At 39.4% G+C, this 27,178-nt stretch overlaps 1 protein-coding gene across 5 annotated transcripts; it reads left to right on the plus strand.

Moving 5' to 3' along the window:
- Positions 1–1,586: 1,586 nt before the first annotated feature.
- SLC34A2 (solute carrier family 34 member 2) lies at positions 1,587–26,824 on the plus strand. Of its 5 annotated transcripts, none has more exons than XM_027643022.1 (14): positions 1,587–1,680; positions 6,157–6,212; positions 11,920–12,034; positions 12,134–12,274; positions 12,742–12,870; positions 13,771–13,914; positions 14,551–14,662; positions 15,761–15,956; positions 16,660–16,755; positions 18,993–19,113; positions 19,846–20,013; positions 21,394–21,510; positions 21,599–21,723; positions 23,290–26,824. In XM_027643022.1, exons 3-14 carry the CDS (start codon positions 11,929–11,931, stop codon positions 23,863–23,865), a joined length of 2,031 nt encoding a protein of 676 aa, XP_027498823.1. In that variant the 5' UTR covers positions 1,587–1,680; positions 6,157–6,212; positions 11,920–11,928; the 3' UTR covers positions 23,866–26,824. The 5 variants fall into 5 exon arrangements, with proteins under 5 accessions (XP_027498823.1, XP_027498822.1, XP_027498820.1 ...); XM_027643021.1 differs by lacking the exon at positions 1,587–1,680 and adding an exon at positions 5,983–6,066; XM_027643019.1 differs by lacking the exon at positions 1,587–1,680 and having other exon boundaries at positions 6,078–6,212.
- The last annotated feature ends 354 nt before the right edge of the window (positions 26,825–27,178 follow it).

A 27,178-nucleotide genomic window follows, 5' to 3' on the forward strand; every position in this document is an offset into this window, starting at 1 on the left:
TCTTGTCTTCTTGCTGGACTAAGTTATGCTTGTTACTTAGATGGAGAAACAATTTTCAAGTAAGGGAACTTGTAGGTTTGTGATAGTGTCATTTTTACTGATAGTGCAGCAATTTTAATTAAAATGCATTAACTGATTATTAAACTGTGTTCCAGCAATATGAGAGAGACACTTAGCAAGACTTAAAAACAACAGCTTAATTAGGTCATATTATGCCAGAGTGTATCAATTGATCTTTTTTATTGTGATAAAATTATGTTTTCCTGTTCAGAGGAATTGTTCATAATGCTTTTAAAAGTTAGCAACATCTGTTATAGTATTGCCTCTTTGGACTTGAGCAACCAGCCAAAGTTTAGATCTATTTCCTTTAGGAAAAATAGTTAATGATGGAGTCAGAAATCTGTGAAGTATACTTCTGTATTTCCAAAAAATGTTCAAATTCCTGTTTCACTAATTCAGCTTAAGAATAGGACAGAGAATATTTTATTGTGACTTTCTGCTGGCATCTTTCTGTCATCATTGAGCCCAAAGGTTTGGATATTTTTTCAGTACCTTTGAGGTCTGCTTTGTGTACCCAGTATGAAAAGCTGTTACAGATTTCAGGACCTTAAGGGGGCTTATAAAAAGGAGGAAGAGGGATTTTTTTATAAGGACATGGTGCCACAAAAAGAAGTAATGATTTCAAAGTGAAAGAGGGCAGGTTTAGATTGGATGTTAGAACAAATTTTTGCTGAGAAAGTGGTGAGGATGGAACAGGTTGCCCAGAGAACCTGTGGACGGCCCATCTATGGCAGTGTTCAAGGCCAGGTTGGATGGGGCTTTGAGTAACCTTGATCTAGTGAGTTCCATCCCAGCCCCTAGCAGTGAGGCTGGAACTAGATGATCTTTAAGGTTCCTTCCAACTCAAGCCGTTCTATGATTCTATGATTTTCCTTTTGAAGAGAAACAACTGTGGTAAAAGCACATCACTTTCTGTTCTTTAAGGGAAACAGCTGAGGAAAACCCTGCACAACAGGGCTGTGAGGAAATGTTTTCTGTCTTGGGTTCCTCTTCAGGTTTACCTTGCATGTGTTTCAATCTTCCTTTGTAAAAGCAAATATTGGTCTTCATACTCCCTTAATTATCTCTTATAAAGCCAAAAATATTTGTATAAAAAATGAACTGTAAACACTTAAAAAGTAGCTACTGCCTGCATGCCCTGGCCTGTATGGTGCCTTACATATGCACATGGAGGTTCTTCTGAGTCAATAGAAACTGTAATTTTGTGTCTGTAGCAGATTTCAGTTTTCAATAGTTTAAAAGAAGCTATGTCTTCTTATTCTAGTGAAGTTACTCATTGCATGCATCATCAAGAAGGGCATCTGAAGTCTATAGAAAGTCCTGGGGATAGAATTATGTTTAAAGAAAAAAAGCATATATATTATTTGGAATGTACATTTCCACAGAGAATTAGCACATATATATATGGCCTTTGAATGAGTAGCATGTTTGTGGGAGACTATTTATTTTGTCAGCAATCCTCATTTTATGTCACTCTCAAATCTGTCTTTAGGGGAGAAGTCATTTGGGCAGAAGACAAATAAGCACAGCTACGGAATCTGAGCAGCTGGTCCGTAGGCAATGTGTGGAGGCCAGCAGGCTGTACAACGCAGGTGCAGAAGGAGTGTACAGGTTGGAAAGGTGAGATGAAGCTTCTTTTCTTTGTAAACATGCTCAACTGGCTGCTGGTAATTATACTTGCTTGTCCTGCTACCAGCAACACCATGTCCAGTGTCAGCCAAGAGTTAACAAATTGGGTAGGAAGAAAACAATGGATTTCTTAAAATACAGATAGCTTCTAACTGTCTGTGAATAAAAAAGGAGTCAAGAATGCCTACTTTCCCAAAGCACTTGAATCTGTAAATTAAGGTTTACATAAGAGTGTGAGTATTATTATTTATTTAAGAACTCTCACATTTCCCTTTGCTTCTTCTCTTCCTCTTCCCCCATTACTTGTTTGTTGGGAAGACATTATTTGCATTCATGAATATGTGTCCAAAGTGGGAGGCAACAGGAGGATGTGGAATATAAGATTGGTTGTGAGAGTGAACAGAAGCAGGGAGAAGAGGGGTGTGGTGTGGGGGCAAGGTAAGGGAATAGACTATAAAAAGTGTAGGAAAGGTTAGCAAGATAAGATTGGGTTTCTTTTGTGATTAAAAATTTCTAGTCCTAAAACATTATCAGGTCTTTGTTTTGGGGATTTTTTTTAACAGGCTTATTTTAAAATTCTTAGTTACATGTTTAACACAAGCAATAAAAGTTTTGAACAGCTATGGTAAGAAAAGATTTAAAAATTTTTCTGGGATTTAGTGGTCAAAGCAGTGATATGATTCACATTTTTAGCATTCTGACTGAACTCAAATTCAGTCTACTGTTGGTGCTATTTTTTCACACATACCATGTTTTAGTCTGTACCTTTTTGCCTCTGGCCAGTCCTTCCCTGTGAGTGGGTTGGAAGTGCTTGGTGCCTGGCTGCAGGGCTGTGCAGAACACCCCCTGCCCTGGACCCACCACCACCACTGCCTGTACTGCAGGCTCCAGACGAACAATCTCTTACACATTGGTAAATGCTGAGAGTGGGTGCTGGTGCATCTTAGTAGCAAAATATCTACTAAACAGGAAGTCAAAATCAGACACTTCAGGAGGAATAAAAACAGTTGTAATAAGTGACTTTAGTGGGAAACATAATCATGGAAGATGTAAACAAAATAACCCTCTTAACTCATGTCCCAAGGACGCATTTGAATTGACAAAAACTTTTGAGACATGGTAGTAATGAGAATAAACTCATTCTGTGGTGAAGGTGCTGCTCAATTATTATAAGATCAAACGAACACTACTGTTTAAAATTGTTTGCCATATTATTCTTCCATAAAAACTGTCTTTCCTGTGTTGAAATATTTATTTTCCTTTTTATGTCTGAAACCCCTTTCTGTAACTTTTCTCTTTGTGACTCATTCACTTCTTGTTTTATTTCACCCTCCAATTCCTGGCATTGGCTCTTTTGAATGCTGTCTCTTTATGACTTTATTCATTACTCAGCTTTGGAAATACATTGACTACTGTAACTCCATTAATTTCCTTGTATATCATTTATGTGAGATAAAATTCACAGTATAGTAATACAAATAACTGTTCTGTCTGTAATTCCCACTGAAATCAGCTCTGGCCTCTCTCTTTAATGATCAGGGCTTTGTGTTTTACATATCCATAAGAGGGAAGGCTGATTTATACTCATGTTGTTCCCAAATGTAGACAACTAGACTTCTTCAAGGTTTCTGAACAAGATAATATAGACAATGGTGTTTCTAGATGATGGAAACAATACCAATTCTCTTTGGTAAAGAGCCACGTAGCTGTTTTCTAGATTCCCACCATCTTAAATGCACAGTAAGTGTTTAGCACTTACTTAGTGCTTTCTTTGGCTTTGTGGAATATTGAAAATAAAATTAAATTAAATTTTATGAGAGAGAGTTTCTCTCTGATGTTAGCTGAGAGCCATGCTCATGCGTGCTGTCCTTTGAAGCTGTGTCTACTAAAAGAGCAAATCTCATAATGTATTATTGTTAGTAAATATGTATCTTGGGCTGCTCTGACACCTTTGCAGGATGGATGGCTGTTCTTTTACTTTCCTTTAATTATTTTTGTTTTGGTTGAGACTAAGATGCACTTGATTTATTGTACTAGGGCCTGGGTCTTAGACATGGATGGGGTTGATACTTGCACCAAGCATCCTTTTTGTGGGGCAGATCTACAAGGGAGCTTGTAGCCCAGCTCTCTGCTATGTAGACGTGTTTGTTGCCTGTGCTATAACTTCTTGCAACATATAACAGTGACAGGACAGAGTTCACCTCTCACAAAATTTGCACATGCTTGGAATTTTTTTCTTATTCTGTGTTTGAAACATTTTCTGTGTTTGTACTTCCTGTTAAGTACTAGACTCTCACAGGTAGTGTTGCAAATAGCTTGCAGAGTAATCCAGTACCTTATTAGATGAAATCAGGAGCCTTGAAATTTGCTTGCTTGCCTTATTTTACTAAATGTTTCCTATCCAAGAATATTTTTTTAAATTAGTTCAGTTGCTTCTAAGTAATCTCTAAAGGGGGAAGATAGAGCATTTGGTTATTCTTCCTTAGCAGAAACAGCATCTTTTGAATCAGTGCCAGATGCAAGAAAAGCACTCTGGACTATCACTCTGATTGCCCTGCTGTCCTGGGAAGGATTTCAGCCTCTTCTCCTCTGATTCTGAATGAAGGGAAGGCTTCTGGGACAAATAACACCCACTTTCATCCCTCATTGCTAGGTACTTACGGAGGTTCTTCCAGAGTGACTCTGTAGAAGGTCCACCCTGCACTGCCAAAGACAGACTGTAGGTTGCCTGCCTTTGTACAAGTAGCTGGTTTTATTTTCCTAAAGCTCTTTTTGGGAGTTCAGTGGGTCTGATATAGAATTGTTCCATTTCTAACATGTTTACTTGGTCAGTGCATAGGATTGTGCTTAGCAAATGGAATGAGCAGCGTTGGAATAAAAATGCTGTGGAAGACGTCATCGTACTTTGGTTGAGCCACGATGGGATACTTGAAGTGTACACATCTCATACCTTCCCACTGTCAGAGTTGGGTTTCACAGTGACTCCGTAGAGAATAAACCACAGCTCAGGGAAATACAAGGATTCCCAGTTAAAAGATCCACTTGATTTCCTACATGAGGGCATCAATTAAAACCTACTATTTTTAGGTGCAAAGTTAAAGTACAGTTCTGTTAAGAAACCTTCTCTTGTGAACCACCAAGGTAGACACTGGGTCCATTTTCTATTGCTAATTTCCACTTTTGGACAGTTCTCCACTTTGCACAGAAGAAAAATCAGTTTCCTTTCCATCCTTTCCACCTCTGTGTAAACTGCAGGTGGGGAGGACGAGGCAGGGCTGGTGCTTCCATCCTTGGGCTACAACATGAGCCCTGCCCAGTATGGTGTGGGCAGTGGGGTCGACACCAGCAGAGTCGCTGCAGACAGAGGAGGTGCTTGGTGGTTCCACTGCCAGGATGTGATGCTGCATGAGGGGCTGTGGAAGCTTTCATGGTCACCGCTTATTAAACATTTCTGATGCCGACGCAGGAGAAGGGTGAGTTCTGACTCACTGCTCCAAAGGCTGAGTGTTTCCATGGGACTGAAACGTGCAAAAGCAAGAGTTTTATTTTACTGTGTTACTAAGTCACTAAGCTGCTGGGAGATATGACTGCGCACAAGCAGACAAAGCAGATCTGCTGATTAGGCAGATAGTTTACAGCTTATTTGCTCAGTATAAGTTGCCTGTTGAAAAAGAAAAAATTCAAAAAATAATAAAGTACAGTGCCTAATGCAGCCCCCCCCCCCCAGCTCCTCATTAAGTTCATCAGTAGAACAGGCAGCAATGCTGGTGACTGCTTTGTCTAATCTATAATGCCACATGGTATTTATTGAATAACATATGTATTTATCATTCAGTGGTCTTCATCACTGGTATTTTGAATTTGATTATTAAAAGTGTCCTTACATCTTTAAATCTCATTTGGAAGGAGAGCCACAGCCAAAATGCTAATGAGCTTGCCTTAATTGCAAACATTGAGCACCGATAAGAATGAAACTCCATCCTCTGTTCTGAGAAGTTCTTACGTGTTTCCTACTTACATTGCTTTTTATCTGATTCTCCTTCACTTCTGTTCTAAGGTAGATTAATAGGCACCTGAACAGACAAATAACAGTACTACATCTCCTTCACACCCTTTTGACAGACTTTTGAGATTGCAAAATATTTTTGGAAAATTATTATTGGAAAAAAGATTACTGAATGATCAGGTGGACAGCAATTTTTCATGCTGGAACAAACCGTTCCTCAGCACTCACATGAACACATTTGTAACTTGTACTTAAATGCTGATGGGACATTTTTTAGAATGTGATAAGTGTGAAATAGCCTGTAGTTTTATCAGTCCTGGTTGCTGCCCACTCCTGCTAAAAAAAGTTTTATTGTGATCATTAAGTTGCAGGTAGGCAGTGCCTCTGGACTGTAAAATAGGAATGTTAGTGTGCAGTGATGAAAGCAAACTTTGCTCAACACCTGTCTATATATATTGCAGGTTTCAGTGGCTGCTCAGTTGATCCATTCACTCTGTTGTCTGGGAATAAAGACGTGGTAAGTAAGAACGACTGAGTTTTCTTCTTCTTTGAGCTTGTTTAGCTTGCAAATCTGAAGTTCTGCTTTTGCAACTTAAGGAATGGCAACAGAGAGCTAACACAGGGAACTGTAGTGGCATATGAAATGTCATTCAATTGCTAGCATTTTCACCTTGTTTTCTTTCAACTGCATTTATGTTTTAAGGAAGTGACAAAAAAATAGTTCTGAAGTCAAACTGTGGTTTTTTTTCCTGTGAACAGCTAGGGTTTTTTTTTATGGAATATGATAAAGAAAAAAAGCATTTTGTTAGCAGCTGCCCCCAAAAAAACCCAACCAAAAACCGAGGCAGAATTAACTGCCTATAGCAAAAGAAAGTATTAGTTTAACTATTATTTGGATTGAAAAGAAGTGAGATTTTAAGTCACAGTAATCAGTGGTATTGGATACTGGAAAATGTATAGGATTTTATTAATGAAACATTGGAAGGGAATACGGTCAGTTCGTGTGTTAGCATAGATCTTGTGTAAAGTCTGTGTTCCTCACCACAGCCGTGTCAGGCTATTCTTGATGGAAACATTTTCTTATGCTAATTTGGTTTGATACACGGAGGTAAAAGGAATACATTAGTCTAATGTAGTTTGCTCAACTAATGTGGCAGTAGGCAATCAGCTGGTTTCTCAGTAACTTTTATTATCAGCTCTTCCATTAGATCAGTAAGTCTTTTTAATGTCATTACTTTTTCCTCTCTCTATTCTTTACTGCATGTTTTGTCTTTGGGAAGGGGTAGATCTGTTCTATTTCCTTGCTGGTGGGGTTTTTAATTTTCTTGTTGCTTTATTCTGAAAAAGCAATTGTTTTATTTAAACACCTACTAGGTATTTCAAGTAGTTCACTGATATTTCCTGGCTCTGGCTCCTCAGTGTTAGTTTCCAGTGCTTTTCTTAGTTGTGAACTCAAAAATTAATGTTTGGAATTCATCTCTCTCTACACTTCCTTAGAAATTAGTTCTTTTTGCTATTTTGTTTCATGTGATTTTTTTTAGTTTTGCTATGTGTTAGATTCAGGCTTGTGAGGAGTGAATTTCAGGAATCCATAGGGATAAACAGCGAGTACAATGCTCTTTTTTTTGTAGTTTTCAAATATCTTTTTTTTCCTTTTCTACTACATGAGTTAAAAGTTTACATCCTGGTTAAGTCTGCTAACTTATCCAAAGAAAAAGCCCCAGGGAAGTGGCTGGTGCCAGAGAAAAGACTTGCTCCTAGTAAGGCTGAATCATTGAGGGTGTTTATTTAAGTTGTTACTGGTTCTGTTGCACCTGGGGCTTTGTGGCTGCCATGGAGCAGGTTCTGGGGCAAAACTATCAGCTGATGTAAAACTACTGAATGAATTTGTGCTGGCTAAGGATCTTTCTTTTTCTGTGTCTACATGATGTGCTTCTATGTTGCAAATTATATATTTTGAGGGGGAAAAGACAATATTTTTTCAAACTTTATACGAGAAAGATTGCCATGTAGCTTGGTATTTATCCTTATGAAGTATGTGTGGTAAATATTCATGTTTACTGTCATATAGTCGGATATCAGATTAGCTGATAAATCCCTTTTTAACATAAAAACCATAGCTCTATGGTGAATGATAAGGAAGTGATGTATTTTTGTAGAAAACTGAGAGAGAAGGAGGAGAGGGAGAGAGAGAAAATGAGGAAAGCTTGGCTAAACCCACAGCCTTATATGGAGCTGCTTAAGCAATCTGTAGATAGCTTAAGCAATATGTATGGTCATGTTGGCAGTTGTTGCAGTTATTACCAGTTAATTTCGAAAATACTGCTATTTTCTTCAGTACTTTTTATTTCATGTTGGTTTGACTGGATCTGTTCCCCAGGATTGAGATTTCTTTAAGGCTTCCTGGTTCGTAGCTCTTATTTCAGGCACAAGGTGGCCTTTTGGTGAGCTGTCATGGGTGGAGAGGTACGAACAATACCACCTGGGCACATGCAAGTGGTAGTTCATTTTCTCTGTGTTAAATCCAGCTAAACAAATACATCAACAACTGTTTCTAGTTTAAATCTGCAAAGCACCAAGAGTGCAGCCCTGCAACAGAGGCAAAGCTGTTACAGCCCAGTGAGTCACTGAGGAATGCAATATAGGGCAGCTGTGTGACACCTAGTGTTGCTCAGATAATTCCTCAGGGACTTTAACTCTTTGAAATACTGCAGTGAGAGAGTCAGTATGGATATAAAAACCATGGGAGACCACTTGGCTCTGACTTTTTTCCTCCCTCACAGTTTATTTTAAAATTTGAATGCCACTGATTATTTCCATCTATCAGAGGGAGATGGTTCAGTTTCTTTTGAAGTTAGAAAGGATGTCACACATAGTTAGCATTTCCCAAAGACAAGGAAAGACTATACTTACAACAAAAGAAGCACACATGATGGTGTGAGAGGATTTGCCACAAGGTTCACCAAAACGGACTGGATTACAGTTTGTGCAGGCATTAGTTTTCAGACCTTTGCAATATGCATAGCATATTGTGACCTGCCACTTTCGGGAGGAAATTAGCTTCCATTTCAGCACAGCTCCGAACAGGAGGATATCCAAAGTGCTGATGTGAATCCGGATGTGAGCTCCATGACTTCACCCTGGGTGCAGGCACCCTGGTTGGTGTCCTGCCAGCCAAGGAGAGAACCAGGCTGGCACAGGGGTGGGCAGAGCTCATCATTCCAGCACCTCATCCAGCAATTGTGGCTGTCCCACCTCTGGACCTGGACCTGTGCGTCCAGCTGAATGCAGCAAGTTTTTGCAGTGTGTGCTGTCATTGGCCCATTCTCTAACATGTTCCTTTGCAGCATAGTTGTCTTCAGTGTTCAAAAGTAAACCACTAATACGGTTTTCATTGTCATTTATATCTTGCATCAAGGATGTTGGTCTTTAACCCAGCGCCTGACGTCAGCCTTTCCAAAGGCACATGTGAGCTGCCAGGGAGCAATGCAATCAGCTTTGTCACCCCCCTGCTCTGCAGCACACACATCTTCTGCTGAGTGTTTTATCAAGACGCTAATGCTTGTATTTGGGCCAAGGAAGAATTCTTTGAAGGGAAAACTGTAGAATGTAGATTATCCTTGTAGCACAGTGATTAATTAACAGTAAGTAGCTGTGAGCAGGACTCCAGCAAATAGTATCAGGTGTCTCTAAACTTCTCAGCTGTTCCTTTTAACAAGAGTCAGGATCTGGAAAAAGATGACAGCTTTGGTAGTGCTTCAAGGATCTAGATGGTTTTGCTTTCATCACGCCTTGATACCACTCACACAGAACAGGCTGTTCTACTTAAACCTCTGTAAATCCAATGCTTGAAGAAAAGCTGTAAAGACCTCAAGTATTCAAATCTGCCTTCTCAAATCAGAGGTTGACTACGGCTCATATGAATAACTTTACATACACACCTATACAAAAACTTCCTCCACAGAGGTGATCAACTCTCATTCTATGGCATTTGATCACATAAAGCAAAACCCATAATAATACGTGACATACCTGTGGGATCCTGAGCACCTCAGGAATATGGGAGATGCTTATGAAAAAATACTCTGCTGAATTCTTGAATGAGTTTGTTGAGGAGACACGGGGCTGTTTTTCTGGCGAAGTTTTTGAGCTCCTGTTTCTTTAGTGAATGCATTAGTTCAGTTTCCATACAATAATCATGCAGGCTGAATCCTTCATTTCCATACTGAGTGTAAGAGAAGAACTGTAGAAGTACTGATGGCATCTCTAGGAGTAGTGGTGTCCAGCATATTCTGTGTCTTCATGGTTGGAATACATTGTCAATGCAATTTCACCAATTGACTTCCCAGTGCATTTTCGTGATTGCATTTCACTTAAGAAGAACTTGTGCAGAGCAGTTATTTTTTTAATAGCTCTTTAAATGCTGAACATGTATAAATGAAACTCGTTTAACAAGATGGGGATGTTCTGACGTAGGTGGGGTTGGTGGTTGTTTTGGCCTGGGTGAAAATGCAAGAATTTGCTTCAAGCAAATGGAAACCCTTGTTGAAACAAGCAAGAGTGACTTTCATCTATTTTAAGATCTTTGTGTATCTTGGGAGCTGCTATGGTTCTTACACCACAGATAAAGAACATGTAAAAGCATAGATATTGCAAATGAAATTGTAGAATAACTTTTCCTGCTAATGAGGAAGGAGAGATACTCTTTTCTTTGTGGAGTGCCAGCAAACAATACCCTCCTCTGTTACAGTAAGACGAGTGATTTTGTCTGTGACCTTTTCTTTCCCAGGAAAAGGAAGAGGATGTGTGGCTTACTGATGTGGGCAGGGACAAAACATTTTCACCACCAGCTACATAAAGGATTATGATTAAATGAGTGATTAATTATACTCCCTTAGAGTGGCTGCTGCTTATAGCTGAACCTTGTTTACGGGAGCATGATACCAACTCTGACTTTTGGAGGCTGGGCACAGGGGCTTTGTTTATGAGGAGCATAGGAAGCAAATTTGCTCACCGGTGTTTCAGAAGTGTGACAGGGTGCCAGACGTGGTGGTTGTGGGGCAGCTTTGCCAGCAGCACTGATCGACTCGTGTGGCAGAGAGGTTAGAAGAAACAGATCTGAAGGTGAGGCTTTCCTGGGTAGGGTTCACTTCTCCCATCCTTTCCACTGAGTTTTGGATGTGCTGGCTGAGCTCACCAACAAGCCTAGAAAGATAGAAGTATTGTGTATATTGGCTTGTTTCTCCATGATCACATTCCCCCTCTTTCATGCCCTTTCCTCTGGCTTCCAATATTGAAGTAAATATGTAGGACTCTTCTAGGTTTTGCCTTCTTTTGTGCCTGGGCTAGGATTTATTAAGGGTACTTGCACCGGTATTGGTAGGAGTTGGCCATGTAAAGTCTTATTTTTTAAGTTATTATTTATTAATGTTGAGGTGCATGTCAAATATGTTCAAAAGGGGTCAGGAAGGATGAGGAGTCAGAGGGAGATCCTACATGACGTGGGTGAGATGGACCTTGCTGCCACTAGCTCATCTTCATTTGCAGCATCAGCTGTGAGTTACAGGCAAATATAGACCTGCAAATGGTCACTGGTCTCAAACTATGCTCTTGTCCAGGCATTCAGCAAGCATCCTTCTGGAACTTGAAACCCTGAGCTCTTCCTCCACCTTGTCCAGGGTTCTCCTCTCCATGCTTCCATGGGAATGAAGCAGTAAAGGCAACAAGAACATTGTGTTCAGCTTGCATGACCCAAACTAAGCAGTGTTTAGGGAAGAACTTTTTTGCTAAGGTCGATGTATTGAATTACCAGTTTGGTAAAGGCACTTTCTTAAATCTAGATGGTGGAAGAAAATAAAACAGTTCTCTGACTTCTTCCTGAAAGGAGCTGAAATTAATTAAAGAGAAGAAATGCCTACTGTTTGGAAAGCAGAGGAATCTTTGCTTTCATGACAGTTAAAAGTGTATGACAATGCAGATGTGAGATGGAGAGAATTTTTTTAGTTTCGTACACAAATAAACAGTAATTTAAAAAATAATTGAGAAATCAATTTCAGAAATTAAGGAATAATTCATAAAGATTAGTAAAAAGTTGTGCTCAAAGGCAAGTTGCTTATATTTCATTTCCATCTCCTTTGTTCTTAATCTTAATCATATCTCCCACATACCCTGTTGTAAGTTGAATACAGACTGCATGCACATTTTAATCAACACTACTTTATTAGTCACAGATCATGGCTCCCTGGCCTGAGGTAGAAAAGCCTGAAACCAATAACTATATTGGGGACTCTTCCAAACAAAACCAGAACATGGCTGGGAAAGAAGGAGAAAATCACAAAGGTAACGTGCTCACCAGTGAGTTATAGAGGTATATAAGTTTTGGGGATCCTTGGAAAGGATGGAAAGTAATTAAACAATTTTTTACATGTTCTTTTTCAGCAGGCAATGTGGCTTCACTTGGAAATAAAGGGGAAATTCAACCTGCATTTTCCACAATAGCCTTGGTAGATGAGACAAGACCAGAGGAAGAGGACCCATGGGCTCTGCCGGAACTGCAGGACACTGGAATCAAGTGGTCAGGTAGTCATTTCTCCACAAATAAATTACCTGCAATTTTTTTCCCACCACTTCTCTCACCTTCTCTAAAAGTTAATGGGGATCTTATGCTTAGTCAGCTAAGAAGGATCTGGAAATCATGCTGCTTACCTTCCTTAAAACACAAAGAGATATATATACAGTCCAACAATACTATGTTTTTATATCCAGGCTCCTGTCTTTCTTTACTCAGTAGGTTCACTAGAAAATGAAGGGTCAATCTCAAGTTTTATGAGGCTTTTGTCACATACCAAAAAACTTTTTTTTGGTGGTAAAATTAAGTAAACAAAATACCTGCTTCTGCAGTTAAAATGTGATTAAGAACATTTTGGATTTAATCACACATTGAATTCACAGCACTGTCTTTGTCTCCATAGACTCTGCTTGTGTGCTAGAGTGTTCCAGAGAACAGTTCAAGCAAGTCCTTTATGCATAATGTATTTATTTTGCAGAATTGGATACAAAAGGAAAAATCATTCGTGTACTCTACGGGATAGGGAAGTTCATTATGCTGCTTGGATTGCTCTACATGTTTGTGTGTTCTCTGGATGTTCTGAGCTCTGCTTTCCAACTGGTAGGAGGTATGAAAATGTTTAAAATATTAAGAATAAACTGAATAAGAAGGGAAATTTCATCTGAGCGACTTAGTTACAACTCTCACTCTTCAAGAACATTCTTCATATGTGTTGAGACAGAGATTCAGGAGTAGCTCTGACTGAAGACTGACTTTCATTTGTTTGGAAGGGCCTTTCTTCCTCAAATTCCAAAGAGCTGTTGATGTAGTGGTTATTGACCCTGATTTCTTAGTGGTTTCCTGTTACTTTAGTGACAGTTTACATGGATACATCTGTGCATAAATCTGTCATATGTGAAAGACATTTCAACAAGTTGAAATATGAAAACTGTGCTCTTGACCAAAGCATCCAGCTCTGAAATATCCCCCAAAACTATCAAAGATGAAAACTATTGAAATGTATTTTTTACATTTGCCAATCTTCAAGGGTTGAATTCAAATGAGGGGTTCAGGAGTGGTTATCATATGAGTTTCTGTGGAAGTATTTTGGATTTTTGGAAACACAGAAAGCTACAGAGACAGAATTAATGAGTATTATTAAAATAGTTTTCCTTGAGGCAGTAATAAAAAATACCAAGTAATAGCATTTAAATCTATGCATATGTGGATTTTGAGTGACAGTCTTTCCTCTGATGGTAATGGTTTTATATACTTCTCTGCAGAGTTCAGTAAAGCTTGTTTAGTCACTGAAATGAGAGAATATAAAGTATTCTCTAATAACTGAGAAACTGAGAGTTCAGGACCTAAATTTGGATCCCTGGGCTGCATCACCTTGTACTTTTTTTGACCAGCAAGCATGGCTATATATGTATCAATTAAATGGGTTAAATGATCTTTAATTAAACACTGATAATTTCTATAGACTTTACCTTGCACTTCCCTCACTCCGAGAATATATTTTTTGTAGGTAAAGCAGCAGGGGACATATTTAAAGATGATTCAGTGCTGTCTAATCCTGTCGCGGGATTGGTGATTGGAGTTCTGGTGACTGTTATGGTCCAGAGCTCCAGTACTTCCTCATCCATCATAGTCAGCATGGTGTCCTCCACATGTAAGTCTGCTTATACTATCTTCCTAGAGATTACTCATAAATCTTATCTGGAGTGCAAACATTCCCACTCGTGTTCAAGTTGTGGAAGCTTTGGGTGTAAGAATAGAGACTGCAGGAAGAGCTTTCCACAGCTGTTGCCTTGATATAAAATAAAATTTTAAAAATTAATAATGATAGTATTAATAGTAGTAGCAATACTAGTAGTACTAGTAATAATAGTAAGACCACAGCTGCCATGAAAATCTTTGGAAGCCTTGGCACTGAATGCCTTAATTTTGATATTATCTGCATAATTTTCTAATGTTAGGCAGTTACTAAACTTCTTCTGTTTCTGTGGCATCATTTCTAAATTCTGCAGTAAGTAGACTTTATTCTGCAGTAAGAGACTTTATCTTACTCTGGCCCTCCAATATGTGGTGAAAAGGGATAACCATGGGCTGCAGTTTCAGTCAGGACTATGGGAGTGTCATGTTCCGATGGGATTTGATTAAAGCAAACATTTTTATCACAGCACCTAATCCCAGTGATATCAAGGGAAGTCACGGATTCAGTGACATTAATAGAAATCTTCATTGAAGCATAGAGCTTGCTGATGATCTGATTTTCTCATTCTGTGCTTCCTTTTCTGCTTTCCAGTGCTAACTGTTAAATCAGCTATTCCGATCATCATGGGAGCAAACATTGGCACCTCAGTTACAAACACGATTGTGGCACTCATGCAAGCTGGGGACAGGAATGAATTTAGAAGGTATTGTACTTAAACACTACACCTGAAAAGTTGTTTGTTCCTTCTTTGTAGGTTTTCTTCCATTTTCCCTATCACTACTATAGTCATTCAACCTTTCTAGTTAGGAAAGTCACAAGCATGGCCATGGCAAAGGTACGATGCTGCCTATATATATGGCTTCATATACTTGAAGAAAAGTATATTGGGTTCCTTTAAAAGTTTTGTGGTTTTGTAAGGATCCACCATTTTTAATGATCTTACACAAGGATAAATTTTCAGCTGCTCCCACTATGCCACCCACCTTTTATTATGTCTTAGTTATTGGAGGGCTGTATAAGAAGTTAATATTACATTATTTTTGTCTAGTCTCTTTAAACAAGATTTCGATTTTGAAGGTTTTTTAAGTCTACAGTAAGCAAGACCTGGTAACTGTAGAGAAATTATGTGTTCTGGCTGTCAAACACATAAAGTGACAGCTTTTAGACCACCACTTGACATTGCCACTGAGAGAGCTTTCGGCTTGCTGGAGATGGGCAGTAAACTTGGTAGAGATAGGAGACTTTGGTACCTTGTCATCTGTGCCATAATGGACATATGAAATACTCTTCGCCAAAGTCTCTGAGGGGAGAGTTGTGGCTCCTCAGGCTTCAGAGGAGAAGATGGGAGGGAGCTGTACACCAGCTGTTCCCGCTGCCTGCGGGAACACGTGAGAGGGCTGCAAAGCTCTCTTGCCCCAGGATTCAGGGAGAACAGGTCCCAGAGGAAATGACTGGCTGAGGAATAAAAATGTGCCAAAAATAAGTGAGAGACAAAACAAATGTAGGCTCTACAGCCACTTCTTTTTTCAGATGAGTACTCTTGGCAGCCTTGTGTTAAGGATCTCTTTTGCCTTTTCTAGTTTTTCTTGTTTTACTCACCTGGCTGGCTCTTTAATTGGTCAACAGCGTGGAAACAACTTAATGCTCCATAGCCAAGTAGCCATCTCCTGTGACCCTGGAAATGAAATGATTCCCACCTTGAAATGGGCTTCATCCCCACTGCTATGTTTTCATACCCAACTGATGTTGTACATATTTTGTCTAATTAAAAGCAATCCTGGTTTTTAATTTCTTTTTGCAGGGCCTTTGCTGGGGCAACAATCCATGATTTCTTTAACTGGCTTGCTGTGTTTGCACTGTTGCCCATTGAAGTTATTTCTGGCTATCTTTACCATCTCACCAATGTTATAGTTGAGTCCTTTCATCTTGAAAGTGGTGAAGATGCCCCTGAGCTACTAAAAGTTATCACAGACCCCTTTACAAAGCTCATCATTGAGGTAAGCTCTTCTCACTTCAAGCAAGCTGCTTACTTGGTTCAGTCACAGCTAATCAAAATGCTCTGAATATGAGAAGGGTTCCCACTTCTTTCTCTATGTCCTTGGCTTAAAGCTCATTAGCAGATGAATTCTTTTTATTCACATTTCCTAAAACCCCAGCTCTATAGTTCCTGTTTCTATTTCCCCTGCATTTCACCTTGATGATGACAGACCTAGCCAGGAAGAAGGAGAAGGCAGGTGAGGACAAATACAGCCATGTGAGATGGATGGGAAGGCAGCCTGTTGCCTAGACATTGGCAGACAGTACCAGCTGAGACAACCTGGCACAGCCAGAAAATCAGTGTAGGACCTGACATAATTGCATGCATCTAGAGGCCAGGGGGGAAAGAACACATGTTCTAAAATGGCAGTAAATACAGTCAGGCAGTTGATTAAACAGAAAGGGAGAGATGAAGTGGTGGATGATTTGGGGAGAATGAGACACAGTATTTGTGTGTGTAGAGTTGTGCCTTTTTGTCAGAGTAAACCCCCTCCTACATATTGGGCAGCTCCAGCACTAGAGATGATCATGCAGGCTTATCATGGTTGGGATTCCAAAGGGGGTTGTTTGAGTAGAGCTGAACAGAAGTTTGTGATGTAAGTTGGAATAATGCATTTTTTAAATTTTTCTTCTTCTTCTTCTTCTTTTTTTTTTTTTTTTAAGCTTGATAAATCAGTAATAAATGCAATTGCTACTAATGATGAATCAGCAAAAAACAAAAGCCTGGTCAAGATCTGGTGTGTAACTGAAACCAATGTGGTGAGTATTATGCTAAATTAATTGTCAGGTACCTCAGGAAGTGAATTACTGATCTGTAGCTGACAATCCTTATCATAATATTGTGAACTTAGATTTTTAAATGATGGGGGTTTTTTTCAGCAGAAAAAGAATGAAAACAATTTAAGGTAGTTTTTCCTCCACTTAAACAAAGGATGGTCACCAGTGGTGACCTTTACCTGGCTACTTTTGGTACCATACAGGCCCTCACTTATCAGTACTGCTGGTTTGGAGCCAAGTCTTTCATTCCTTTCACACACACAAATGTCTTTAAACTGTGATACTACTGACTCCTTGAAAGTGGAAAAAAATCTGCAACATAGGTCAAAGAAAAGATCTTTCCGAACACCGTTTATTTACTGATCTAATAAGTTTTAGTTTTACATATGTTAGGGTGATCTGGTGGTAGCTGGTTATTTGCAGCTTTCTTGGAAAACTGCCCTTGAAGAAAGCCTCTGTGGGGCTGTGCCCTGTTGTTCTTCAAACAGCACTGCAGCTTGGAGGAATCTCTTACCCAGATTGACACCTATGAGTATTTTGATAAACTGTGGAGCTGAGTGTTTGGTTTCCATTGTTCAGCTAACTAGTAATTAGAGCATAAAATATCCTTTGATTCTCTAATTAAAGTTATTAGTTGTACTTGCTGCCATGTATAGAAAAGTAATTCCTGAAGTGCTGAGGCAGGAGATACTTAAGAACACATAGTGGAGGTTGAAATGAAGTGCCCAGCTCCTATTGAATGATAGTCTGGATGGCCAGTGAAATGCTAGCTAGGGAGATAGTGCCAGGAGCAGAGCTGTGCTCATCTGAAACTCTGCTCGGGTTACACTGCTGAGTATCTGGGTGTTTCACCTTGGGGGGGGGGGCAGGGGGCTTGGGCAGCTGCCCTGCTGTCAGACTCCAGCCCGTGCTGAGCCCCCAAGTTCTACAGAGGACAGGAAACTACGCTACGTGGAAAGTGTAGGCTGAAGGAAATGTATATTTCTATATACATGGTTTTATATTGTGCTTGTCTATATTTTGGCTGTGTACCTACTGCTCAAGGATATAGTCAAACTACAAAAACATATGAACCCCATAACAGTTTGACTTTAACTTGGTGGGGCAAATATGTTTAAAGCAAAACATAAACATTTTGATCTAATGCAGCTGCTTTGAAACTCAGATGTTTGAAAAAAATTCAGGAAGGCCAGAAAAAAGATTGTTCTGTGTTTGTAAAGGCTGACATGACGGGGAGGCTGGAGCCCCGGTGTGGGGGCACTAGATCCACTCCCATCCTTGCCCACGTGCATCAGCTGGAAGGTATTGAGAATGCAGGTGTCTGTAGGCAGTACCCCGATTTCTTGTTCTCCATTTCTACAAAAGAAAATCACTCAAACATGTTTAAAAGATACCTGCTGTTCAACAGTGTGGTTCAGAGTCCATTTGGCTGTTAGTTGCTCTCATGTGGAAGTACAGCTCAGTCAACGAACTCTTCCTTAGTCTGCATAAGGACTTATGGTCTTGGTGTCAGAATGCAGTACGTCTGGGCTAAGAGTCCGTATAAGGAAGGTTTTAATGTAATATAAATAGAAATTTAGGTTCAGCTCCATAATAATAATGCAATTCATAGTTCTTGTAATTAGCTGTTAGATAGCGTTTGAACATTAAAAAGAAAGTGGTAGCAGCACTTCTGTTTCTACAGACAGGGAAACTGAGGCACAGGAAGGCAGCACGAGCAGCTTGTGCTCATCCAGCAACAAAGGCTGCACTACTATTGTAGCATTCTGAATCACAGCCCTGGTGTAGTACTCACCAGACCATTAACTGCTGTTGAGATGACAGTAAAGGGGTCTTTCTTTGACCAAGGAAGCTGTGGTGCTACCTGGAAAAGGAATGTCACTGTCTTGCAACTGCAGCCTTATATACGCCTCACTCCACTAACTGTCATCAGCAGTTAAGGTTCTTAACTATTAATGGTTTGGTGCTATGGTTATTACAATGTAGAAGATTTTGGGGATATTTGGATCTTTAAATGTTGTACTAATTGGCTTGGGTAACAGCACAATGATTTATTTGAAGAATGCATAAGTTTCACCTTGGCATTAATGTGGTGCCAGCTTACAAATCTGCCTTTAGTTGATGAATCCTTGCTTGTAGTAAAAACCTAACACTTTATATGAGCTCTTAATAAAAGGTTGTAAATGACTGAACTATCTGCTCTGTCTGGCGATCTTTAGACACTGCAGAATGTCACAATTCGATTTCCAGAAAACTGCACATCTCCTGACTTTTGCTGGCCTGATGGAAACATGACATGGACTCTCAAGAATGTAACTGAAACAGACTATATCACTAAATGTAAGTAGTAGAATTCTTTCTTCTATGGCAATATCTTTACATATGTATATAGCTTTTTGATGGTGTTAACAGACCACTTCAGAGGTGTATCAGGAAGCCCTTACCTGCATATGGACAAATGGTACTGGTGCAGATGTTGTCTGAGGAGCTTGTGCTCTGCTATAGCTATGCAGCTGGAGTTACCAGCATTATCATGGTATCTGGCTGCAGATGGATCTCTTTCCATGCTCCTTGATATCAGTAATTGAGGTCTTCAGTATCATGTCACCCTCGCTGTTCAGATGGCTTGGAGCTATGGTTACTTTGCTGTAATGGTTTCTTGGATATCTCCATCCCTATGCATGCCCTGCAGGAGTTTCAATGGCCCTTCTCAGGCACGCAGCCACCTCTGGGAAAACCTGACCCACCATCCAGCTTGGAGCACTCTAAAACTTTCTCCTGCCATTGTACTTCTCTACCTTGTACATGGTCACCCAGCTCCTGCCTGCTCTGTTGGGGTGCCTGCTGTGTGTTTTACAAGCATGTCCATACAAGAGCTTCTCCTGCCCCACTCAGGCACAGCTTTTGTGTGGAGCAAGGGATGTGGCATTTTCCCTCTTTGCATCAACCCCTCAAGCTGTGTGTGCTTTGGTCCCATTTTTTAAGTGACATGTACAAAAACCAGGGCTGGGCTTAGTTAGGATCACAAGCAAAAATGTGGCTAGGCTAATTAATTTTCCATTTCTTTTTCAGGCCAGCATCTCTTTGTAAACTCAGACCTGCCTGATCTTGGCATCGGTCTTATCCTTCTGGCTTTGTCTCTGCTTGTTCTGTGCTCCTGTTTGATAATGATCGTTAAGCTATTAAACTCTGTGCTTAAAGGACAAGTGGCGAGTGTTATCAAGAAGACAATCAACACTGGTAATTATCTGCTTTTTCTGAGGATTGTTTTCAGGAATGACAAGGACACTGAACACATTTATTGATATTTCCCATTCTGGCAGATAACATAAAATAGTTTAAAGAAAATAGTATTGAATGAAAATCACCCCCCACACACATTTTTTCTCCCAAGAATATTTTTTTCTTTCTTTTAAAAATCTAACAGTGAGTGGCTTGATTGAGAAATGTAGCAGATTAACAGCATCAGAGACCAAAGTCCAGGCTCTGTTTCTTGATGTATAATCATTAGCTGTTAGAAATGTAATGTTCCCATCCTCAAAAGATAGCACTGAAGTGCCGAGACCGTGATTGCCAGTTCTGGCACAGAGCCTCCATGTTCCTTCCAAAGTAAGTTGACAAAAGTTTGTAGTAATTAATGATCTTGTCCTGTTCCACTGCCTAACCCTCTCTTCAGTAGGATAAGGCAGCTTTCAATAGTGGTATTTTCTGTCTTACCCTGTGCTCTCCAGGGTTTTTTTCAGCTTGGATCCACTGAGTGCAAATGTTGGAGGTTTTTTTGCTTGGCTGCTTTTCCTGCATACTCTCTTGAATGCAGAGATTGGAACCTGTAGCAGCGAAAAGCAGTCCTGGTATAGATCCCAGGCTATGGTTGAGGAGAAGGTTCACGGAAATGGGGAAGGCAACAAAGTGGTCCCCAAGCTCTCTTCTCTTCTCCTGGACAAAGAATAGGGTCTGAATTAAAAACAAGGGGGAGAAAGTAAACAGCTGCCAGTTACTGTTTATTTCATTTCTGAGCTGCTCAGTGTTCCTCTGTGTCTTCCCAACTGATTAAGTTCTCATTTCTCAGCTCATTCATACATCTGCAGACTGCAGGGGACCATTGTGCCTAGTTTTTCTAATCAGCGTGTTTAGTTTTCTTCACAAGAGCTAACAAGTAAATTTTTAGGAGATGATCTGCTTGAAACTAGTTAGAACAAACCACCTGATTTTCTAAGGATGCTCCTCAGAGCTTTCTGAAGATCTGACTCATGCAGAAGGTGCCTGGTTGCTGAAACCAAGGCTCTCAAGACACTTACTGGGTTTTGTGTTGACCTCTGTGAAAACGTTTCTGATACCTCATTCCATTATAACATGTATGCTACCCTTGGTTAGGACGAATGTCTACCTAGTCTAGTACACATCTCAAAGTGCATCCAGTGGTGGAAGGCTGGAGAAGGAGTGCAGCCAACAGAATAAATCAGAGTAGTAGGACTGACTCTGACCCCAAATTGCCATTTAAGAGAAAATAGGCAAAAAATATATCTATATTTTGAATGCTTAATAGTCTTCACTAGTGTGTTACTGTTACACAGAGCATTCTGTTATACTAACAACAGTGTTCTCCCTCTATTCTTTTAGATTTCCCATTTCCTTTTACTTGGTTAGCTGGATACCTGGCTATGCTTGCAGGGGCTGGTATGACCTTTGTTGTCCAAAGTAGTTCTGTTTTCACATCTGCTATTACACCCCTTGTTGGTAAGTTGTCAGTACTGTGTTCTATATCCCCATGTTTTATCTTCTCTGTTTTCCTGAAGCCAATTCAATCCTGCTTCTTTTCTCACAGGCATTGGCGTTATAAGCATTGAGCGCTCTTATCCCCTTACCTTAGGAGCTAACATTGGCACAACCACGACAGCTATACTTGCAGCTTTAGCAAGTCCAGGGAGTACATTAAAATATTCACTACAGGTCAGTATAAGCCAATGCTTCCTTGACTTCATTTAGAAGTTACAATCTTTCTGAAGAAAAACCTGGCAAAATTTGATCTGATGCAATTATGCCATGGATGTCATGCCTGATTTTGTGTGTACTGTTATTGACAGCTCATTCATTTCAACTGCTAGAGCAAAAAGGTTGTTAAACATTCCCAGAATATCAATATACAGTTAAATCTTACTTTCATAAATTGGCTTGGTCTGAGTGAATTAATTCAGAACTGAGGCAGGGTGGGCCACTTGACCCCTGAGCATGGGGTCTCTGCAGCTTGGAATTCAGTGCCCATATATCTGACAACCCTCTTAGGGTTACTGATTTCTGTAAGGTCTCTTCTCAGGACCCCGACTCAGTTCATGCAGTGTACAGAGACTCCTGTAACCTAACTGAAGGCCTTAAACTGGCAAGCTCTCTGTCTATCCAAGGTTGCAGTGAGCATCATGTATTTTTCTCATTGTAAATGTAATCTCAGTGTATTTTATTAAATTTCTTGTTGCCTCAAACTGTTTGAAAAATAGGCAGCTTGGCTTTGGCCTCCCATTTTCCACCTGGTAAAGAACCTGGCAGTGGATCACATTTGAATGAACATTCTCCATCAAAGAGGGAAAAGATAATGACGTTTCCTTTGTGAATAAGACAAATGTTTTTTACTAGCCCAAATAAATCAAGAAAATTAGTGAAGCCATTTTATTGTCCTCAGGCATGATGCAACAGATGTAATCATGAGAAGATGCTATCTTGATAAAGCTCAGATTTCATGATAACATGCTGGTTTTATAATACACTTTAAAAATAAACTTCTGTACTTTCATATTTACTTTGGTCTGATAACAGTTACAGAATGAAGATAAGGTAAGAAAGGAATGTACTGTTTTGTTCAGTATATCCTTATTCCGTCTAAGCAATTTCTGAAAGCTTTAGCAAGAGGATGTCTCTTGATGCTTATTTTTTTAAAAAAAAATTGAAATATGTGAATTGAATGACCCAGACAAAGTCCTATTCCAGGAACCTCCTCAGTGCCCTATAAACTTATAGCTAAATTTTGTAAAATCCAGGTCTGTATCATTAAAAATTTTAAATAGCCTCTGTGTAATATCTAATTTACACTTCCCATATTTTCAATAAAAATTATGGATGCAGAACCCAACAATGAGCAATTCTCACACAGTTCCCATGCCTTACTAACACCAGAACTGTTTGCTGAGACCTGTTTGGTGTTTCAGCTTTGTTTCTGATGGACTCCGTTTCTTGCACTTGGAAGCTGCATTTTAAGACTTCATCTGCAGGGGGATCTGACATCCGCTCTAGGCCTGGCTTGTGTTTGTAGGCAGTGATCTTTACAATGTGTGAGGCGTTACCGAGTCCTTGTTTTGTGCTAGGAAAGCCCCTGCAGTGAAATAGCATGAAAGACAACAAACAAGAGTAGGGAGTAAGGAAAGGGAAACTATGGAGTCTGAGTGCCACTGGAAGTTATTAAAATGTCAGTAGGAGCATTTTAAAGGCCTTTTGGCTAATGAACTTCTCAAATATTTTTTCTTTCAGATTGCCTTGTGCCACTTTTTCTTCAATGTCTCTGGGATTATTCTGTTTTACCCAATACCTTATACCCGGCTGCCAATTCGCATGGCCAAGACCTTGGGAAACACATCAGCCCAGTACAGATGGTTTGCTATATTTTATCTTCTAGTCTGCTTCTTTCTTTTGCCTTTGTTTGTATTTGGTCTGTCACTGGCAGGGTGGCCAGTCCTTTTGGGTGTTTGCCTTCCCCTATGCGCTCTTTTTATTGCTGTGGTTGTAATTAATGTTATGCAGAAAAGGCGACCACATTCGCTGCCTGAAAAGCTCCAAAACTGGGATTTCCTACCCATCTGGATGTACTCCCTAGAGCCCTGGGACAACATAATTATGGCTTCACTTGCCTTTTGTGGGAAACACTGCTGTGGCTTCTGCAAGTGTTGCAAAGTCAATGCTGAACAGGAAGGTGCCAAAGACAAGCAACTAAAAACTACAGAGGTTTATGAAAACACCATGGCAATGGCTGATGAAGAAAGAGGTGGAAGAAGAGCACCAGCTGCAGCTTCTGTTGACAAAACAGTCACAAATAACACAGCCTTATAGTAGCGGATCAACCCATATTAGCAGAAATACAGCATAGGACAGTCAGGCTCTTCAAAACTACCTTGGACTATACACTGAGGACAGAGTGAACATTTTGTTAGGTTTCTGAAACCAGTGATACATCACCCATCAAGGAATGGAGTCAAACAAGCTTGACAGACTCCCTAGAAAATCTGCGCTCGGTTGCAAAGCTAATGACAGATTTGCTCACAGAGGATCTACTATGAGGTGCCTTCCTCCAATGCTATCAGTAGCAAACAAAAGAAATCCTGCTGTAGTCCCATGAAGAGAGAGATGAAAGGAGTGGTAATCAATTCAAACTTAACAAACAAAAAAACAATGCATTTGTAGAACAACCTATCTAATGTACCGACTTATTCAGCAGAAGTTACTTTATAATACCTAAAAAGCTCTGGAAATTAAAAAAAAAAAAAAAAAGGAAAAAAAGATAAATAAAAAGGGGAATCCTAATGTTTTCATTGGTCTATTTGCAGTGGTCAAAATGGAAAACAGTTTTCCTAGAGTGGACAAAATCTATTCTATATGCGTGAAGGAAAATGAAATGCTGGGATATCGTTCAGAAGCTCTTGGAATCCTACTCTGGTATAAGGGTGTACATAAGCCCATTTGAAGCCCTCTCTGTCTCCTTTAACACTGGGAGCAGAAGTTATAATCTTTTGTTATTTCAAGATAAAGGCCATGAAAGTAATTACTGCTCCCTCTGTACTGTGTTTAGAGGCATCAAGTGGCTACCAAAGGTCTTGACTGACTCAGGATGTGGTTGTGTTGCCATTCCTCCCTCTAGATGGTCCTCTTCAATCCTGTTCACCATGTAATTCCACAACCAGAGGAACGGTGCAGAAGGAAGAACAAGTGACCAGTGTAGGGGAGGAGACAGCCGCCCCAGTCTGGGCTGATGACAGATCTGTGTTCAGCTGTGGCTCCATTTGCCTGAGCCACAAAATGAGTTTTCAGAGTAGTGGTGAAGACTGGCTTTAGAGCTACAAAAGAGGGAACCTACAGAGCAGATTATGGCTAGCACGGGACGTATGGTAATGTTTACTGAAGAGAAAGGGTTGTTCACCATCCCTTTGTGCTCTGAACCACCCTCCTTGGAAATAATGTGAATTTTACTGACAATTGTATGTAGCAATCCAAATCCCACATAAAATCCATAACTAATCTAGTCACTATCATGTGTAGCAAATCCATAGGTAGAGTAATACTTGGTGGGAAGCTGCTTATGCTCAAATTTTACCATTACTGATGTTTTAGTAATGTTTATGAGGTTGTTCTGAATCATGGGCTGACAAGGCATAATTTCAGTATCAGGAAAAGAGCATTTCAAAGATGCACTGAATACTTCTACCAGCCTTCAATTGCTCAGATATTAGTGAGTATGGGATAATTCCTTAAGTCCAATCAGTAATGTTAAAAAAATAGGTGATTCAGTGTAGGCCAAGAGTCATTTAGAGCCAGTTTAAGTGGCTGAGTTTTAAATTAAATCTGTAATGGAAACACTGAGAAGACCCTTAGTATGTTGTAGCCACTCAGTGCTGCTAGAACACATTTACTTCTGAATAGCTGTTTTCTGCAGAGCTTGGAATTCAGTAGGTTGAATTTGGCTATTAGGTAAATACATACATTTTAGAAGTGGAAATTGTTTTCATTTACTTTATTAAACTGACATTCAAACTGGCAAACTATGTTGCCGAAAATGTGTTTGCAAACTGCATGCACACTGAGATTCCAATTGTTTCTGTAACTGTGAACCAGTGACAAAACGCTTAGAATCTGAGTGAATTTTAAAAAGATATACTTTTGGTACAGTTCTGCTCTTTTGGAGTGTAGTAGCAAACAGCAGAGCTATGTCAAACTATTCTTTCAAAAGTTATTTTCCTTGTTCTTCATGGAGTTGAAAAGAATTTTGTCAACATCTTTTTTTTAAAGTCGAATTTTGATATCTTCAATAATTCTTCTTAATTTTATTCTCACAATTTTGGATGCTTTTAGAGCCTGTTTCTTTAAAATCCTGTGTGCATTTCCCATGCCTTGTTTCTTTAGGAAAAATATGAGAAAAATAGTCAGAATTCTTTCCAAGTTATCTCAAGTTTCCATTGAGCACTCATTGAAAGAGGAAACATTTTAGTCTACTTTTACTCATTTCTTAAACAACATGCACCTTATTTTGCATCTTGAAGCACAGCCATCAAGAACAGTGATAATAACTGTGAGAAAGTGATTCTTACAAAAGAATCGGGATAATAATTGTCAGACATATCAGTACTTTAGGTTCCTCATAGTAACATTTCCCCTATGATCTCTTCTTGTTCCAAGCCATATTGTTCCATTGTGTTAAGCAGATTCCAACAAATATTTCTGTTTTTCACTTGACAGCACAATATGTCTTGGTATATTTTCCCCCCTTACTCTTACTAAAAGATATTTACACTTTATTTATAATTGTTGGAGTGTACAGAAGTTTTCATAAGTTATAGAGAAAAAGGCTCATGATTGTGTTATATATTACATATTTGAAAACTATGCAATGTTTATCTATAAAAATGTAAAAAGGAACTACTGTATATTTTGTAATATAACTTCAAATTGTTTGTAACTGTGTATACTGCATATTATGGAGGCTGTTGACTCCATCAGCAGGTTACTTAAAGATAGCGAGCAATGCAGAGACAGATTTCTTGAAGTAAAGGTGTAAAAAAACGACATACTTTCATAATGTGGCTTAATACACAAGGATATTGAACTCTACTTTTCTAAAAGATGTGAATTTTCTGTAATGAGAAATTTTGGAAATACAGTGTTTCTAAAATACTTTTTTTAAACTCTTAAACACTATCTTTTATTTGTTTTGAGGACAGGATATGACTTTATACTTTGTCATGAATATTCATCTTGTTTGTCCTCATTAAATGTAAAAATAAAGAGAAGTTTTAAAAAAATAAGATCTTTTCATAATATCTGTTTGTATACATATCATGGAAGCTTACAGAAAAATAAGTATGCAGGCAAGTTCTAGCCTGAGCTGATGCAATGTACAAGAAATGAGGTTATCATCGAGCACTAAAGAAAAGCACCTATGTGTCCAAATTTTCATATGAATGAGAGATTTTCATATGAAGAATAATAAACAGAATTGCTCAGTGCAATTGTGTGTGTCAAGATATTTTCTGGCAGGTTGCTGCAGACTGTCCTCAGTGAAGGCAAGCATGGGAGAGTAAAGCCAGCGCTATTATGGCAACAGGGTGCATGATGAGTTATAACAAATGATCTCTATCAGTGCACTAAACTCAGG

Source organism: Corapipo altera, unplaced genomic scaffold (genome assembly GCF_003945725.1).
Source record: "Corapipo altera isolate COAL_440 unplaced genomic scaffold, ASM394572v1 22, whole genome shotgun sequence".
Classification (NCBI taxonomy): Eukaryota; Metazoa; Chordata; class Aves; order Passeriformes; family Pipridae; genus Corapipo; species Corapipo altera.